Source organism: Bos mutus, chromosome 8 (assembly GCF_027580195.1).
Source record: "Bos mutus isolate GX-2022 chromosome 8, NWIPB_WYAK_1.1, whole genome shotgun sequence".
Taxonomy (NCBI): domain Eukaryota; kingdom Metazoa; phylum Chordata; class Mammalia; order Artiodactyla; family Bovidae; genus Bos; species Bos mutus.
In genome coordinates this window covers 75,828,317-75,848,776 of record NC_091624.1, presented here as the reverse complement: position 1 = coordinate 75,848,776, position 20,460 = coordinate 75,828,317, and the positions used below count along the sequence as shown (strand labels likewise).

At 37.6% G+C, this 20,460-nt stretch overlaps 1 protein-coding gene across 12 annotated transcripts in view; it reads left to right on the top strand.

Moving 5' to 3' along the window:
* Window positions 1-20,460, top strand: part of PTPRD (protein tyrosine phosphatase receptor type D) — a 572,219-nt gene that overhangs the window by 402,688 nt on the left and 149,071 nt on the right. For all 12 annotated transcript variants that reach the window (XM_070375882.1, XM_070375878.1, XM_070375881.1 and 9 more), the window contains 2 exons: window positions 5,671-5,761; window positions 10,776-10,985. In XM_070375882.1, the coding sequence (XP_070231983.1) occupies window positions 5,671-5,761; window positions 10,776-10,985 (301 nt within the window). The remainder of the gene's footprint in view (window positions 1-5,670; window positions 5,762-10,775; window positions 10,986-20,460) is intronic.

Sequence of the window (20,460 nt, the reverse complement as noted above, 5' to 3'; positions counted from 1 at the left end):
ACACAGATCGTCAGTGGTAACACCTAGGTTTACAGCATGCACTAAAATCGATCATGGTACAGTATTGAAAGAAGATTTATTTTGGAGCCATATTTTTTGCTGTTGTTTTATTTTAACCACAGTAAATTTTAGGTACTTTTGTGACATAGAAATGGAAATATAAAGTTGGAATGGGAGACACTTGTGGAGTTCAGAGGAGCCCTCTTAGCTGAAGATATGAATCTGTAAATCATCTGCATTGAGGGATTAACTGATTCCCTGACTGGAGTGAGATCACATGGCAAGAAATGAGGAAGGAAAGAGAAATCATTGGCTAGATCCTTGAGGAGCTCCACCCTTATTGAAAAGCTGGGTAGCAGATAATAAATCCTGCTTATGTTAACATGGTGAGAGATCTTAGTAGAAAACTAGGAGAGCTGGATACAGAGGAAGAACTGAAAATGTTTCCTGTAGGGTCTTATGAATACTCAGATCAAATAAGAGAGTCTAAAACTCTCCTTTTGATGCAAGCTTGAGGACCCTGGTGAAGGTGATGAGGGGGCAGATGGGGCAGAAGCTAGAGCACCGTTGACTGGGGAGGGAATGGAAGGTAAAGTCCTAGAGAACAACAAGGACTGTTCTTCTCAGTACTGGGGCCACAAGAGGTAGCAGAGAGTGATGACTGGAGCAGGATGCAGTTTGTTTTGTCCTTCCAGTGATTGAAAGCTAATGGATAGAATCCAGTGAGAGTGGAGATATTCAGACATATGGCAATCTAGAACCAGTCAGTCCTAAAGAAAATCAACCCTGAGTATCATTGGAAGTACTGATGCTGAAGCTGAAGCTCCAGTACTTTGGCCACCTGATGTGAAGAGCCGACTCACTGGAAAAGACCCTGATCCTGGGAAAGATTGAAGGGAGGAGAAGGGAGCAAACTCCAGGAGATAATGAAGGACAGGGATGCCTGGCACGCTGCAGGCCATGGGGTTGCAAAGAATCAGGCACAACTTAGCGACTAATCAACAACAGCAAGGAGTATGATGTATGGTCAGCATCCTAAGAGTGGGATGTGGGACCCAATTCAAGAAAAAGTAACTGGCCTTGAAAAGTGGAGCCAGCCCTTCTACTGTACCAATGAGAAAGACTACAGTTTGCATCTAGATATAGGTGGTCTTGTAGTTTGTTAGAGGGGGAGGGAATTCTTGTCTAAATTTTTTTTTTTTCTCTGTACATAAGACATAAAGCCATCTTGTAGCAGAGAGGCATGAGCATCCAGGATTTGAGGCCAGGAAAGAAAGTTTGAAAAACTTTCTGTGAATATTGAAACTAGGTAACTGGTCATCATATTGACAGGCAGCGTTGAACTTCTATTTGTGTTTGCTGAATATGAACTTACAGCATCGTTCTACCCTGTTCATGATTTTTCAAACTGTATTCTGCTCCTTGTGTTCAGGCACAGAGAAAGGCAATGATAGATTTCAGTTAAGGTGGAGTGGAGGATGTGGGTTTTGGAACAAAAGAGTTCAAGGAATTTTGAATCTTGGGTGGTTCATGGGCCAGCCCTCTGAAGGATTAAATCACCCAAAATAATGGCAGAGTTTGGGGAAAAGAAAAAAAAAGACCATCAACCCAGGGTGGGTGGGTGGGTGGAGAAACTTCCACATAAGGAAGATTCTGAAGAGGTTAATAGACGGCAAAGATCTGTAAGAGAAGACCGTAACATAGCTGAATTGTATAATCTTCCAAGAGAAGGGGCCGGGTTTTTTGGGGGGGGTTGGGGAGGGGTGGCTTCCTAGGTGGTGCAGAGGTAAAGAATCCGCCTGCTGATGCAGGAGACGTAAGAGATATGGGTTCAGTCCCTGGGTCAGGAAGATACCCTGGAGTAGGAAATGGCACCCCACTCCAGTATTTCTGCCTGGAGTATCCATGGACAGAGGAGCCTGGCAGGCTACTACAGTCCATGTTGTTGCAAAAAGTCAGACAAGTCTGAGCGTGCACACACACATGTGTGCACATTGTATTCTGTAGCAAAAGTGTGGAGGGAAAGACACCTACAAGAAGCAACAGGGAACTGGGAAAGAAACCCCAAGCCCTAAACGTGGGTTCATGGCTGAGGGAGGGGGTAAATTGACGAGCCACTGCTGGAGAAGTCTACAATGGAGGCAGTATCCTGATGGGACAGCTAAGCCTCATGAAAGGCAGATGGGTGGTTGTTTATGAAATTGTAATTGCTGAGAATACAATTGAAATGTATGGACTTAGACCCAGGAGTTCCAAATCCCCTCCTCCTCATTTCTTCGGGAGGTGAGAGCTACTTTGAAGCAGGTTCCACATTGCCTGCCCTAGTTGAATGCTTTAGAGATCTCGGAGAGAAAAGGTTATGGATATCTGGCCACAGTGTTAATTAATTGTTATGGGGGAGGCTATTCAAATCTTATCTGAGCCATAAATGACATGAGTAGTCAAGGAATGCTGCAGAAGAAAGAACGAATTCTTTTTTCATGTACAAGAATGGCAACTCAGAGTATGGAAGCAGAAACAAAATTAATAGAATTCATCAGCTTAACCTGGATTTAGAAGATTCTGAAGGAAAACAGTGGGAACTCCCTGATCGTGTGCAGTATCATCGCTTTAGGCGAAGAGAAGCTATTCTGACTTTGTGCAGTTGGTAATGAAAAGCAAGAGTTTCCCTGACAAGTGTGTTTATCAAGTCCAGCCGCAGTGTCATTCTGTACGCTAGGTTGCAGCCCCTGTCATTCTTCTCCAAGCTGATTTAACATGATGGACTTGTTTGGCAATTCCTTCAGGTTGTGGGAGGACAGGAAGAGGAGGAAGCTTACTCTGGATCATAAACTAAAAGATATTGGCCTCACTCATATACTCTACTCTTCCTTCTCCTTACCCTCCTTGCTCATCAAGATTATTTGTAGGAAAGAAAACGGATGGCCAAGTGATGCGATTCCATGAGCCTGCTGATGAGTTCTTCAGAGCTCCATGGAGAGAATGCAGCTAGTGCTGTCTGGTTTGACTTGAATTTCTAGGTCAGGGAGAAAAAAAAAAAGGTTGATAAGTCCTTTAATCTGCATCTCAGGGAATTTCCCTGTCCTCCTGTGTCTGCGTTCTCATCCGTCTCTCCCACTATGATGGTCAGTACCAGCCCGTAGCAGCTGGCTTCTGTTAAGTGCTATATGATGCACACTCTTCTGAGCACTTTGTGTTCATTCATTTTCCCTCAATAAGTCTGATATTATTTACTCACATTTTCAGAATGTGCAGCTGAGATTCAGAGATGTTAGATGATCAACCCGGGATCACACGGCTTATTAGTGGCAGAACCTACATTCTGGGCTAGATGTGTCTCTAGATGCCACATTCTTTACTAGAAACACTCTAGATCTGCACAGCCCAGCAAATGTCATGAGAGCCACATGTGAAATATTACACTTTCTAGGAGGTATGGTGAAAAGTACAAAGAAATGGATGTAATTAATTTTAATTACATATTTTATGAAGCCCAATATATCCAGAATATTATCATTTAACATGTGACCATTATTAAAAAATATTGCTATAATATTTTACATTTATTTTTCATATTAAGTTTTTGAAATCCATTGTCTTTTATAGAGCTGTCAGTTCAGACTAGCCACATTTTAAGTGTTTGATAGCCACTGGAGGCTAGCGGCTACCATACTGGACAGAGTTGCTCTAGACTCTGTTTATGGAAATGGAGTTCTTAATCACAAAGGATTTGCTGAGTTTATTACAGATTTTGCCTTAAGAACAATGAAGGCTACTGTGAGTGTGATTAATCTCTGTAATAGAATGTGACACAAGCTTGATGGAGCCCATCCTGCTCTCATTCCTTTCCTGAGTGGCAGCCTTCTCTTCTAAAGGTGTTGTTCATTTCCACAATAAATTTCCACAAAATTTATAGAGTCTAAGAAGTGCTTTATGAAACAAAAGCAGACTCTTGCCATAGTTTACACACACACACACACACACACACACACACACACACACACAGAGGCTTCCCCAGTGGCTCAGTGGTAAAGAGTCCGCTTACAATGCAGCAGATGCGGGTTCAATCCTTGGGTTGGGAAGATACCTTGGAGAAGGAAATAACAACCCACTACAGTATTCTTGCCTGGGAAATCCCATGGACAGAGGAACCTGTCAGGCTACAGTCCATGGGGTTGGAAAGATTCAGACATGATTGACTAAGCACAGCACGCATGCACACACACACGTACACATATATGTAAATGTATGTATGTAGGTATAATATATAAGTTTATTTCCCCTTGGACTTCCCTTGTGGCTCAGCTGGTAAAAAATCTACCTGCAATGCGGGAGACCTGAGTTCGATCCCTGGGTTGGGAAGATCCCCTGGAGAAGGGAACGGCTACCCACTCCAGTATTCTGGCCTGGAGAATTCCATGGACTGATTCCATGGACTGTATAGTCCATGGGGTCGCAGAGTCAGACATGACTGAGTGACTTTCACTTTCACTTATATCCCCTTACTGTTTTATCTTGAGCAATTATTCCATCTCTATGAATTTTATTTATTTATTTGGTCCGTTACCTGTTCTTAAAGTTAGTTTTTGTTTAAACAAGGCAAAGGGAAATTATGCATTTCCTATAATACATGAACAGTAGGAAGTGATTAATGTGCTGTTATTATACATCTATGTTCAAAGTCTTTGTATAGGAATTACCAAAAATCAGTATGAACAGAGTGCCTGTGAATACAAGAGCAGGGTATACACTATATAGAAGTCAAATAATTTTACAAATAACCTGTATCTGTTTGGGGACAGGTACTGTTATACATAAAGTGAAGTTGACCATTCTCAATGTGAGGCCTTGCTTATTAATCTTTTTGTCTCTTCCTGTAAGTGTGTTATATTGAAGTCTATTTTTAAACCCTCAGATAGTGACTGTCTCAAAATTTCTGCAGTTCTACCTTAAGATGTGCAATTTGATGGGTAGGAAGTGAGGAGAACCTTTATGCCTTTATATATTTAATAACTGTGAGATGACAAGTAATTTTTATGCTTTTATTTTTTCCAAATAAAAAGTACTTATATGGTGTATAAACAAAATCATCATCATTGTACAGGCATTTGTATGACCTTAGAGTAATTTTTGAGGAGGGCGTGGCAACCCACTCCAGTATTCTTGCCAGGAGAATCCCCATGGACAGAGGAGCCTGGCAGACTACAGTCCATGGGATCACAGAGTCGGACATGACTGAGCAACTAAGCGCAGCACAGCACAGAGTAATTTTTATTACACATCTTCTTTTTAAAAAACCCTCTTATAAATTAATGTTATAGAAAATTCTTGGCTCAGCAGCCTGTGGTGGTGGATTTCAATATACCTGCCTTGCATGTGTCCAGCAACAGGGTACTAACAAACTCTTTCTGTTCTGTTTATGATACCTAATAAAGGGCAGTCAACCATAGTAATATTACCATACAAGATCATTGAAGTTACACAGAAATGTCTACCCATGTTGTTTTTAAAATTGAACAAACTGGTGGTTATTTGTCATTGATGGACAAGTCATCCCGTAATCATAATTTGCTTTCAATCTCAATCACTGGTCTGCGGAAGATTTAAGGATATATCCATCTTCTTTTCCCTCTGAACTAACCTTATTTTTATCTGTCTATTCTCGTGCAGAGGTTACTACATAATAATTGTGCCTTTGAAGAAATCTCGTGGGAAATTTATCAAGCCATGGGAGAGTCCAGATGAAATGGAATTAGATGAGGTAAACTGTGTTTTGGGTGGCATCTTTGATTAGTTACTTAATTTTTAAAATAAATCTTTCCTCTCTATGGAGACCTTTCAGCATCTGATCTGGGTGGATCAGCTCCTACATGGCTGGCTGGTCAACTGCCTAGTTGGATGGTTCAGTGCTATGGGCATGTTAACCTCTTGGGATCCCAACAAAGAGCTTTTTCTTTAATTAAAAGACATTAAGCTGCTGTAAAGCTTACAACCTATCTAATCTTTGTTGGCTTTAATATTTTGCCCCTTGCTCCTTGTAAAGCATAATGCAGAGGTGTGGAAGGAGAAGTGAATTGTCAGCAAAGACTTAATCACCACTGTTAGGAATTCCAAGGTCCACTTCATTAGTGCAGTGGTGGTTGAGGTTGTTAAAAATGCTAAGTTACAGTTTGCACCAGAGTTCAACATTTGACCTACTATGTGTTCTTGACCAATTGCCGACAGAATTGTGCTGATTAGCACATTTTTACTTCCTTCTGTATTTTATAGGATTTCAGAGTCAAAAATGCATATAACTTTAGGAGCAAACAAATCACAGAATTTTGAGCTGAGCAAGAAATATGGTACAAAAGTACCGTAAAGTAGTATGATTTTAATTTCTAAAATCTTATAATAACAACAGTAAGTACATTGGTATTTAATGTTTTGGTATTTAATTTACCAAATAAAATACCAAGTACATTGGTATTTAATTTAATACCAAAACAAAACATTGGTATTGTTTTTGCAAAAAGAACTTTTTTTGAAAGTGAATACATACAATATAGAACAAGAGCTAATTTTTCATATTCACATTTTGAAATACCATAAAGGAGAGACTTTTATGATTTTAATATGATTCTAGTCTGAATCAGTTCAGAAGTCAAAAAGCCCAAAGCCCCTATTTGGGGAAATCTGATATTTTAATGTACTGAATTTATTTACAGCATGTTGTACCTCTTTTAAATCAACCTGTTATTCTTAGGTATTTTCTCTCCATCAAATTAGTTCATACAAAGTAAAGAAAAGCAGAAATTTCCTAACTGCATTACAGGGAGATGATGTTTATTTCATTCATGTCTGTACTAAGGAGACTATGATCTTGAGAAATAAGGACTGTTAACCTCTTTTGGCAAACATATGTCATCCCTAGAAGTATGGTTCACCACCACCCATTTCATTTATCTGACTTCAAGTTGATCAAGGTTAGGTCTGTGTTTTGTGTCAAGGTGTAGTGATTAGATAAGCATTGAAGGAGTGTAAAATGAGGCACATTTCTATAATGTTGTCAAGTAATTTAGGCTTTATATTTTACTTTTTTTTTCTGCTGGTATTAAAGGAACAAAATCCTTTTTATGCTGTCAGAGGAGTCTATCTGCAAATGCCAGTTGATGAGCTGTTCTGTAAACATTTTGAAACAAGTCATGGTTTACTTGCAACTCATCAGTTAATCCTAACATATTCTTTATTATTTTAATTAATTCTCAGCTAAAATATAGAATTCAGTTGGAATTGGATTTAAAATGGAAAGGCAACTTATAAAATCTGACTCTATCTATTGAAAAAAAGTTTCCAAGGAGTTAAGATCCAAGCCAAAAATGATATCAAATACTTAAAAAAAAAAAAAAGCTTTCCTTAGAAGTAGAGCCATTTGATAGTAAGTAATAACAGGCTGATTCTCTTTTATAGCCAGGTTTTAACCTCCAAAATGTACAGCAATTCTAATGGATTAAAGTATAGAGCTATATGACATTGAACTTTCTTGCAATTAAATTCTATGGGTCTCTGCTGCTGATTCCCATAACAAAGGGTCATTTTAATCATCCCACAAGTTGTGGTGCATTAATCTGTATAATAGTTCGATAAAGAACATTTATTAATTCAAAATTTTGGGGTCAGGATGGGTTCTTTCCCACTTTTGTTACTGATATAATTGAGACCACATTGTAGAATTAATGGTGGAAGAAATAAGATATGCATTGACTGGAAAATGAAAATTATTTCTGATAAAAAACTAAAGCCCTTGATACATCTTCTGGAATTACCTCCAGTACATCTTGTAACTATTGTGGAGGGAACAAATGAAAGTAGGCTATGGCCTCACTTTGTGCTTACTCATCCAGGTTCTGATTCCTACAGACAGGGTTTTTTTTCCCCTACCATGGATAATAAAAGCATTGTAGTAATTTTATCTATAGCTTGGTACTGCCAGGTTTGACAAAGCTGTGTTCCTCTCTTAAATGTATTTGACCAAGTGATTTTTTAGAAAGGCCTATAATTCAAATCACTGAAACCCTATCATCGAATAGAATGGTGGCCTAAGGGGATTTCCACATGTGTGCTTCACATCAAGGCCCAAGAAAAATAGCAAGAGGCTTTCTAAACACAGTCACTCTCAGTTTTGTCTTCTGAGCTCATTTATCCTTTGTCTGGGGATAATCTTCACATAATAAATTCATAGACTGGAAGTCTTAGTTGTCAAGGTCAGACTGGGCAGAGCAGACCTTGATAGTCAAAATGAATTTTGGACAGAATGACTCCTAAAATGTTAGTTATATTTAATTCAGGGCAAGTCTTGTAATATATCATAAGCTTTCATCGCATTGTACTTCAAAGGCTTGCTATAAAATAATGTGGTCATTTGTGGTTGTAACTTGAACATATTGGCTCACTCATGTCATCTGAGCACACTTGACCCATTTAAAGTATAAGACAGGAAGCATCCCACAGAGATTAGGGCAGCCTAAGGTTCCAGGTTTGACCTTAGGGAATGGAAGCATTGGGTCTAAGGAGGACCAAAACACTGAAATATTTTAAGGTACTTCCTGTAAGTCTTCTAAAGAAACCCCAGCAAAAGGTACTCACTCATGACAGTGATATGGATGAATTATGACAGTTGCCTACATCTGAAGTATGAATAAAATCAAGGTAGGGTTTGATCAGTGAAGTAGAAGAGGGGACACAGTTGCATAAACAACTGATGGTAAATGTTTCTGATTAACCAACTTCAAAAAGCTTTTCAGCTCATCTGTACTGCATTTGTCCTTCTCAAAGTAGTGGCCCTTCATCTCCTACATATCAACAAGAACCTATGTAGTGACTTTTCAAGTATATGTTAAACATTTACATAAGAATTTTAAAAAATATTTAAAGAATCCAGAAAAAAAGAAAGTATGCATTTTTCTGTGTTAATGAAAGCAGATACACAAAAATCATATATTTAAGTATAGACTCAGTTAAAACAATTAAGAGTAGTAATTTAGCCTAATGTTGCATTTGTGTTTCTTTTATATTGTGCAGCCTCCAAGTAAACAAAAATATGGTTGTAAAAAATTTCTTACAAATAATTTCATTGTACCAATTGAATCCAATATTATTACTTTCTATTGTGCCTCAGTTTCCTCATTTATATAGAGGTAATAATAATCTATCTTATAGAGTTTTTATGAGTAAATGAAATACGCTATGTTTAGTCTCTTGAGAATGGTGCCTGGCACCTAGTAAATGCTTAACAAATACAATTGTTATTGCCATTATCATTATTATAAGAAAACCTAAATTTGACAACAGGATTGAAAGATAGTGCTATATTTCTAGACTAGCTTTATTTTAGGCCAGCTGGTCCATAACTGATCAGTCTATCTGAATTTATCATCAGATGGTCCAATTTTACTTAAGTCTACTGTGGTTTTCATAAAAGAGCTTACATATTAAATAATTTTAATTGTATCAATAAACTCAAATTTTAACAGATTTGAGAACATTATAAATTAAATATTCAATAACATGGGCACAAATTATATATATAACCAAAAGAGTAACTTTTACATTTTTAGATTATAATTTTGACCAGCTTAGCGCATTTACAACTTTGCGTTAGAGACAAGTTTACCATCAGGTTCCTAACAGAAGCTCTTGGTATTTGCGTGTGTATAGTCTGCAGCTGTTACTATTTCAGAAGCCTGGCCTTCATTGTGTAAGGTCTCAGATACACAGTCTTCTCTATAGAGGTAGTAAAATAAATCAGCATTCTTTCAAAAAAACATTTAAGTTGCCTCTCATATTCAAAGGCATCTCAGACTGCTATAAACTTTCCCTAAGCCCTATAAAATATCAATATTTAATGGGAGCAGAGAGAACTTAGTCATCCTGTTGAAATTGTCATATCATTAACATGATTTTCTCCAAATAGTGACTGCAAAAACAATAGAGTGTCAAACCATAATTTGTACTTTTTTGTTCCTTTTCAAAATACATGAAGGATTTGTGTATATGCATGTTTATGTTTGTTTTGTTCTGGGTAATATAATTATTTTATCTCTAACCTGCCTTTATCACCTAGCTAGATAATTTAACATCTCCAGAGAGCTGTTAGCTCTGAAAAAACTTGCTGTCATGATAAATGCAAGGAATTGTACCCTAAATGGTTAATCAAGGAGACAAGTCAAGCCAAAAATTGTTAAATGACAATGTCTGTTTAAAATGTTAGTTAAAAATTGGTCATCAAAGTCTATTTTATGCTTATTTGAGGGACTATACATCATACAAATTATGTCATTACTAAAAGCAATCTAACATGGTACTAATCTCTTCAAAATGTTGGTCTTTGACTTTATCTGAGGTTAGTACTTGTTTAATAAATCACAGTGATAAAGCCTGCATGACAGGCTTTTGTGAATCAAACTGACTTTTTTTCCATAGACAAGTTGTAATGCTTTCTTGTCCCTTGAAAGGATTTCATTAGAGTGGACAATGATGTGAGCTACCAGTAATGGATCTAATTGTGCTGTGTTTATAGCCTGAGCCTTGCAACTGCAATACAGTGTCTTACCTTACCAGCAGGGCAGGCATTTGGAAGGCAGACTGAGATTTAGTAATGCTGACATGCATGAGAAGTGGACACATTGTATTTGGGTGGTTCCCAGCCCTGAATTAATTTCCCTTATTAAACTGTCATTAAGTTGGGTTATTGTTGTTTACATTTCTTTCTCTGTTTCCCACTTTTTTTCTTTAAGTTGCTTAAAGAGATATCTAGGAAACGCAGAAGCCTCCGTCATGGAAGAGAAGTTGAATTAAAGCCATATATTGCCGCTCATTTTGATGTCCTTCCCACCGAGTTCACCCTGGGGGATGACAAACATTATGGTGGATTTACAAACAAGCAACTCCAAAGTGGTCAAGAATATGTCTTCTTTGTGTTAGCAGTGATGGAACACGCAGAGTCTGTAAGTGAAATGTGATGGCGTCCATCTTATTTTCTATGGTATTCTTAAATACGTTTTTCACCAGAATGTGGGGATATGGAGCTCCATGCATCCTAATTGTTTCTCGTGAGATGTAACTTAAATGTAGTAACAGGCTGTCTACTCTTTGAATGTTGCTGAGTAATCTGATTGTGATTTCATTACAAATAACGCTGTGTCTCTAATCACAGGACATTTAGTGGCTTTCTAGTTTATGAAGTCCAGATCAATAGTGCATGGTGCTGTTTGTTTCTTGTTTGTTTTTTTCTTCTTATGGCATTTGTATCTCTTAATCCAAGACCCCCATCTTGCCGCAAGTGCCTTCTCACTCTCCACTGGTAACCCCTAGTCTGTTCTTTATATCTGTGAGTCTGTTTCTGTTTTGTTTCATTAACTTGTTTTACTATTTTAGAATCTTCATGTAAGTGATATCATATGGTATTTGTCTTTTCCTTTCTGACTTATTTCACTAAGCATGATTCTTCCTAGGGTCATCCATGTTGTTTAAAATGGATTCATTTTTTATGACTGAGTAATATTCCATTATATATATATATATATATATATATATATTTTATGTATGTGTGTATATATACATATATATACACACACACACATATGTATATATGTAGATCATATTTTCTTGACTCATTCACCTGTAATGATTAGAGATGTTGAGCATCCCTTCATGTGACTGTTGTCTGTATGTCTTCTTTCAAAACCGTGTCTATTTAGGTATTCTGCTCATTTTTAACATGATTATCTTTTTTTTTTTTTAATACTGAGTTGTATGAGCTGTTTATATTTTGGATAAGGTGAGGTGAGGTAAAAGTCGTTCAGTCCTGTCCAGCTTTTTGCAATCCCATGGACTGTAGCCTGCCAGGCTCCTCTGTACATGGAATTCTCCAGGCAAGAATACTGGAGTGGGTTGCCATTCTCTTCTCCAGGGAATCTTCCCTACGCAGGGATCAAACCCAGGTCTCCCACATTGCAGGCAAATTCTTTACCAGGGAAGCCCTATATTTTGGATACTAAGTAGTTAGCAGTCTTGTCATTTGCAAATATTTTTCTCTCTTTCAGTAGGTTATCTTGTTTTGTTGATGGATGTCTTTGCTGTGCAAAGTTTAATTAGGTCCTTTTTTTCCTTTTTTATTTCTTTGGCCTTAAGAGATTAAAAAAAAGATATGATTTGTGTATTTCCTGCCTATATTCTCTTCTAGGAGTTTTCTGGTTTCAGGTCTTACATTTAGGTCCTTAATCAATTTTAAGATTATTTTGGATACAGTAAGGGAGGGAATAAGTGAGGGAATGTTCTAATCTCATTCATTTATATGTAATTGTCTAGCTTTCCTGGAAAATCCTATGGATAGAGGAGCCTGGTGGGCTGCAGTCCATGGGGTCGCTCAGAGTCAGACACGACTGAGCGACTTCACTTTCATTTTTCACTTTCATGCATTGGAGAAGGCAATGGCACCCCACTCCAGTGTTCTTGCCTGGAGAATCCCAGGGACCGGGGAGCCTGGTGGGCTGCCGTCTATGGGGTCACACAGAGTCGGACACGACTGAAGCGACTTAGCAGCAGCAGCAGCAGCTGTCCCAGTACTACTTATTGAAAAGACTATCTTTTCTCCATTATATATTCTCACCTCTGTGGTAAAATAGTTTACCACAGGTGCATGGACTTATTTCTCGAGTCTGTTTTCTTTTCCATTGATCTATTAGTCTGTTTTTCTGCCAATACCATGAGATTTTGATTACTACAGCTTTATAATGTAGTCTGAAGTCAAGGAGCATGATTCATCTAGCTTTGTTCTTTTTTTTTTTTCTCAATATCATTTTGGCTTTTCAGAATCTTTTGTCGTTTCATATAAATTTTAGGGTTATTTGGTTTTGGATCTGTGAAAAATGCCGTGGGTAATTTGATAGGGTTTGCATTAAGTCTGTGGATTACCTTCAGTAGTTTGGACATTTTATAATATTAGTTCTTCCAATCCTAGGACATGTGACATCATCCCAATTCTTTTTATCATTTTCAAATTCTTTCATCAGTGTTTTATAGTATAGGTCTTCAGAGTATAGGTCCTTCACCTCCTTGGTTAAGTTTATTCCTAGGTTTTATATTCTTTCTGATGCAGTTTTAAACAGGATTGTTTTCTTGCTTTCTCTGATAGTTCATTATTTGTATATAGAAGAGCAACAAATTTCTGTATATTAATTTTGTATCCTGCAAATTTATTGAATTCATTTACTACTAATAATATTTTTAGTTGAGACATGAGGGTTTTCTATATATACTATAATATCATCTAATATAGTGACAGTTTTACTTCTTCCTTTTCAATTTGGATGCCTTTTATAGGAATCTTAATGTGACACACGTCTGGATAGAAAGGTGACAGCTATCATTGCTCATCTCTTTTCTCATTGCTTATCCTCTTAAACTGACTGTTCTCAAATATGTGTGTGTGTGTGTGTGTGTATTTAAAACTAGGTATGTTGTTGCAAAATACCTAATAGACCTTAACCTGTGTGATTACAATTGGAACTAACAAACTCTGAGATTAAACATAGTATATTTCCAAGTATTTGAAAAGATCCACTAAGAGGGGAGTGGTGATCGTATGTATTTTATTCTCCTAGAACGGCCAGTGGGCCCATGGTGCTTTCTGCCCAGATTCAAGGGAAGTTCTTTCTAGGAAAAGGCAAGCATAGCCTGTATCTTAAATTATAGCAATTTACCAGTGACTTTATCAGTGAAAAGCCAAGGAAGTTAGAAAATAATTCAATAAAATAGAGGATTCCCAAGGTGCTCTAAATAAGGAGTTGTCTTCTTTTATGTAATTCATCTTGCTCTTACCTTGTTTTGTGCTTCAGTTGCTTTGAGTGTTAAAACGACGGAGAGAGAGGGCAAGAATGTAGATGCGAGGGAGGTAGATTTTGAAGTGGCTGGTCACATTAACATTTAATGTATATATTCTAAACTGTATCTTCTTTGGGGGCCTAAAACTGACAGGTATGGCAATTAGGTAGAGCCAGGCCCTTGCCCTCTGTAGGAAGTCTAAGATATATCAAAGATTTCTCCACATCAGGTATTAGCATATACAGTGGGGCTTCTCTTCAAATGACTGAAGGAATTCCCTCGTGGAAAATCAAAACACAAAGGCAGCCTTTCTGCCTGGTTTACCTTTGTACACAGGGTGTCACTTGAAAACAAGGTGACAGGCTTCCTGGAATTTTAATGTACGGATACGCTTTCTCTTTCTAGTTGAAGGTTTTCAGTCATAGCATCAAGGGCATGGGATGCTGGAATCATATTCTTATTTAAAATTATTTTTAGATATTTAAAAGAAATTTTCTTTAAATAGCTCTAGGACATTTCCTAAAGCAAGTTCAGAGCATTGAGGTAGATCAGAGACTCCAGTGAAAAGGAAGTTCACCAGATCATGCACTGTCAGAGACTCTTGTTTCTAATGTCTCCCAAATGTTTCTACTAGTATTGGAAATTATCACCATATGAATAAATTTTATAATTAGCATTTCTTTCCAAATATAAGTTGTCTAAATTGCCCCTTTCTTCATCATCTTTTTCTACATCACTTTCAAAACTAACAGTATTTCCTTTGTTTTCTATGTTTTCATGTCAGCATTTATTAGAAGAGACTTGCATTCAACTAATATAATGTTCTTGTAGTGATACAGTCTTTTGTAAACTCCAGATTTCCATAAGTGATGAAAGGATGGGATGGTAATTTGGATACAGAAAATATCTACCTTCCCACCAGTGACGTGAGCTGTCCCCCAGTTAACTGCCTCATTAAGAGGATCAAAGGACTGGTTTAGAATGACTAACATTTAGCCTTTTCCATTACCCCCACATACTGAACAAATCTGTTTTTCATACGATTGGTATAATTTTACATTTTTCTTTTAATTTTCACATGTCTCTTGTTTCCTGATTTGGGTTGGAAATCGATGCACTTTGGGAAAAATCTCTGGTTAGATTTCTGTCTTGACTAATCAAGATTATTATCTCAAAGGCTCTTGGTAGAGAAGTTCACATCACAGAGTTTTGCTTACTTCAGTCTCCCAAATAGTTTGAATGTGACCTACAAAATAGGGGAAAATTTAAAGCAAAACAATTATATAAAAAATCATGTTTCTTGGATATAGAATGTATTTGCCAAGTCCTTTGTATAAATCCTTATACTGTACATATCTTTCCTTTTTTATCTATTTCTAAGAAGGTTTGGAATATATTGAGTTTTTAATCTTTTGAGGCCAATGGAAAATCTGAAAGTCAAGTCAGTCTTTTTCTTGGACATATTGAGGAAAATGGGAAAGGAGACTAGCATATATGCATTTAGTGGGCATGTATTCTCCAGAATGACTGCTGAGCTTGTCCTACTTAAATTCAGAAAATATGCCCTACTTTTTTAAAAATGCAGACTGAAAATAGGTATATTTACTGATCATGGAAAAATAAGTACACTGTCTCATGTTTTAATAATGTCAGTCATTTGACAAAAATGAGGATTTTATTCAACAAAGATTTTCTGGGAACCCACTAAATGCAAAAGTTCTGTACTGGCTGCTTTAAGCATACAAACAAAAATTATATCTAAATCTGTACCTTCAAGGAGTTTATAGTTTCATTAAAGAAAATAATGCATATACACAGATCAAAACACAATAGAGTTTGACCACTACCATTAAAAAACAAATAGGACTACCTCAAATTGTTAAAATTACTTTACTTATGTTTTGTGAAATGACTGATTATTTCCAGTTAAGGAGAGAGAGCTTCAACGGAGACAAAATTTAAATGAGGTGTTGAAGATGAGTTGAATTTCAGGAGCTAAATGTTATGGAACTGGAGACAGCAAAGAGAAAATAGAGCATTTTGGTAGTAGTAGCAAGACGTCTATTTTTATAGAATATGTTAAAGCAAGAGAGTTCCAGAAAAACATCTATTTCTGCTTTATTGACTATGCCAAAACCTTTGACTGTGGATCACAATAAACTGTGGAAAATTCTGAAAGGGATGGGAATACCATACCACCTGACCTGCCTCTTGAGAAGCTTGTATGCAGGTCAGGAAGCAACAGTGAGAACTGGACATGGAACAGACTGGTTCCAAATAGGAAAAGGAGTACGTCAAGGCTGTATATTGTCACCCTGCTTATTCAACTTATATGCAGAGAAATGCTGCATCATGAGAAACTCTGGGCTGGATGAAACACACGCTGGAATCAAGATTGGGGGGAGAAATATCAATAACCTCAGATATGCAGATGATACCACCCTTATGGCAGAAAGTGAGGAAGAACTAAAGAGCCTCTTGATGAAAGTGAAAGAGGATAGTGAAAAAGCTGGCTTAAAGCTCCACATTCAGAAAACTAAGATCATGGCATCTGGTCCCATCACTTTATGGCAAATAGATGGGGAAAGAGTGGCTGACTTTATTTTTGGGGGCTCCAAAATCACTGCAGATGGTGATTGCAGCCATGAAATTAAAAGATGCTTACACCTTGGAAGGAAAGTCATTACCAACCTAGATAGCATATTAAAAGGCAGAGACTTTACTTTGCCAACAAAGGTCTGTCTAGTCAAGGCTATGGTTTTTCCAGTAGTTATGTATGGGTGCGAGAGTTGGACTGTGAAGAAAGCTGAGCATCGAAGAATTGATGCTTTTGAACTGTGGTGTTGGAGAAGACTCTTGAGAGTCCCTTGGACTGCAAGGAGATCCAACCAGTCCATCCTGAGGGAGATCAGTCCTGGGTGTTCATTGGAAGGACTGATGCTGAAGCTGAAACTCCAGTACTTTGGCCACCTGATGCGAAGAGCTGACTCAATTGAAAGGACCCTGATGCTGGGAAAGATTGAGGGCAGGAGGAGAAGGGGACGACAGAGGGTGAGATGATTGGATGGCATCACCAACTGAATGGACATGAGTTTGGGTAAACTCTGGGAGTTGGTGATGGACAGGGAGGCCTAGTGTGCTGCGGTTCATGGGGTCACAGAGAGTCAGACACGACTGAATGACTGAAGTGAACTGAACTGATGTTATATGTGGTAAAGTTAAAAAAAAAAAAAAAATTGTGGAGGCCCTTAAGACTAATGCTAAGATATCTGATTTTTATTTAGGAATCACCAGAGAGCCTCCTGAAGGTTTTACAGCTGCAGTTTAGCATAACAGCTCTAGTAGCAGTAGAGACTTCTAATGGAAAGAACTTGGTATGGTTTGGGTGAACATGAATGAGGTAATGAGAAAAGTGGTACTGTGCCAATGGAAGGACAACCTGAGGGTTGAGACTGGAGGGAACTGATCAGATAAAATCATTAAGTTTTCATTCCTAGATGTTGAGAGGAAAGAGAAATTAGCAAGTCAAAAGGAGGGTGTATCTGGAAAGCAGAAAAATAACCCGAAGTTCTTAATTTGAGGATAGATTTAGGGATCTCTAGGAATTGAATTTGGAAATGAAGGTGGGACTTAGCAGAGTTACTAAGTTCAGGACCATTAATGGGGAAGTGATCTACATGGTGGTTGGAAGTTAAAGCTTAGGGTCACCTTGCTACACAGGAGTGAAAAAGAGATGGCAGAGAATAGAATTTAAGAATACTGGCTCATAAGATGGATTCAGAAACAGTTAACAAGACATAGTCAGTTGGAAAGATCAGGAAGGATCTGTTGAGTATAGAATTAGAACCAAAAGAGAGCGTTTTTATTTTTTTTAATTCTAGAATAGCTAATTTACAATGTGTTAGTTTCAGTTGTATAGCAAAGTGATTCTGTTGTACATACCTACACGTATCTATTCCAGTTCAGATTATTTTCCCTTGTAGATTACCACAAGATATTGAGTAGAGTTCCCAGTCTTTGTTGGTTATCTATTTTATATACAGTAGTCCCTAACTAATTTATCCGTCTCCTGCTTCTTTCCCCTTTGGTAACCGTAGGTTTTTTTCTATGCCTGTGAGTCTATTTCTGTTTTCTAAATAGGGTCATTTGTATAATTTTTTTTTAATTAGCTTCCACATATGGAGTGTTATGATATTTGTCTTTCTCTTTCCAACTTTCTTCGATCAGTATAATCTCTAGGTCCAGCCATTTTGCTGCAAATGGCATTATTTTGATCTTTTTTATGCATGAGTAATATTTTGACGTGTGTATATATGTATTCTTTATTAATTTATCCAGCAACGTTTAAGTTACTCACATGTCTTGGCTATCGTAAATAGTGCTGCAGTAGACATTGCCATGTATGTAATTTTTTGAATTATACTTTTCTCTGGATAAATGTCTTAGAGTAGGGTCACTGTGTTATATGGTAGTTCTATTCTCAGTTTTTTAAGGCCCCTCCACAGTTCTGTTCTCCACTGGCTGCAGTTGACGTGCTCACTGACCAGTACAGGAGTGTTTGTTTATTTGTAGACTTTTTGGTGATGGCCATTCTGATTGGTGTGAGGTGGATACCTCATTCTAGTTAAGATTTGTCTCTAATAATTAGCACTGTTGAGCATTTTTTTTCATGTGCCACTTCGCCATCTGTATGTCTTCTTTGGGGAAATGTCTATTTGAATCTTCTGCCCTTTTTTAATTGGGTTGTTTGTTTCTTTGATATCAAGCTGTATAAACTGTTTAATTTGGAAGTTAATCCCTTGTCAGTCAGAAAGGAAAAAGTTTTTTAAAAAGGCTTGGTCAACTGTGGCTAATCTGGAAAAGGTGTCTGGATGTGTAAGAACTGTATAAGGTGAGATTAGCAAATGAGAAAATAGGATCTATGGTGGTGCTCGAGTGAGAAGAGGAGAAACAGGTTTTCTTTTTTTTTTTTTTAATTTTTTTTTCCACCACAGGTATACATATGTTCCCCATCCTGAACCCTCCTCCCTCCTCCCTCCCCATACCATCCCCCTGGGTCATCCCAGTGCACCAGTCCCAAGCATCCAGCATCGTGCATTGAACCTGGACTGGCATCTCGTTTCATACATGACATTTCACATGTTTCAATGCCATTCTCCCAAATCTTGCCACCCTCTCCCTCTCCCACAGAGTCCATAAGCCTGTTCTATACATCAGTGTCTCTTTTGCTGTCTCGTATAGAGGGTTATCGTTACCATCTTTCTAAATTCCATATATATGCGTTAGTATACTGTATTGGTGTTTGTCCTTCTGGCTTACTTCACTCTGTATAATAGGCTCCAGTTTCATCCACCTCATTAGAACTGATTCAAATGTATTCTTTTTAATGGCTGAGTAATACTCCATTGTGTACATGTACCACAGCTTTCTTATCCATTCATCTGCTGATGGACATCTAGGTTGCTTCCATGTCCTGGCTATTATAAACAGTGCTGCGATGAACACTGGGGTACACGTGTCTCTTTCCCTTCTGGTTTCCTCAGTGTGTATGCCCAGCAGTGGGATTGCTGGATCATAAGGCAGTTCTATTTCCAGTTTTTTAAGGAATCTCCACACTGTTCTCCATAGTGGCTGTACTAGTTTGCATTCCCACCAATAGTGTAAGAGGGTTCCCTTTTCTCCACACCCTCTCCAGCATTTATTATTTGTAGACTTTTGGATCGCAGCCATTCTGACTGGTGTGAAATGGTATCTCATAGTGGTTTTGATTTGCATTTCTCGGATAATGAGTGATGTTGAGCATCTTTTCATGTGTTTGTTAACCATCTGTATGTCTTCTTTGGAGAAATGTCTATTTAGATCTTTGGCCCATTTTTTGATTGGGTCATTTATTTTTCTGGAGTTGAGCTGTAGGAGTTGCTTGTATATTTTTGAGATTAGTTGTTTGTCGGTTGCTTCATTTGCTATTATTTTCTCCCATTCTGAAGGTTGTCTTTTCACCTAGCTAATAGTTTCCTTTGATGTGCAGAAGCTTTTAAGGTTAATTAGGTCCCATTTGTTTATTTTTGTTTTTATTTCCAATATTCTGGGAGGTGGGTCATAGAGGATCCTGGTGTGATGTATGTCAGAGAGTGTTTTGCCTATGTTCTTCTCTAGGAGTTTTATAGTTTCTGGTCTTACGTTGAGATCTTTAATCCACTTTGAGTTTATTTTTGTGTATGGTGTTAGAAAGTGTTCTAGTTTCATTCTTTTACAAGTGGTTGACCAGATTTCCCAGCACCACTTGTTAAAGAGATTGTCTTTAATCCACTGTATATTCTTGCCTCCTTTGTCAAAGATAAGGTGTCCGTATGTGCGTGGATTTATCTCTGGGCTTTCTATTTTGTTCCATTGATCTATATTTCTGTCTTTGTGCCAGTACCATACTGTCTTGATAACTGTGGCTTTGTAGTAGAGCCTGAAGTCAGGTAGGTTGATTCCTCCAGTTCCATTCTTCTTTCTCAAGATCGCTTTGGCTATTCGAGGTTTTTTGTATTTCCATACAAATGAAATTATTTGTTCTAGCTCTGTGAAGAATACTGTTGGTAGCTTGATAGG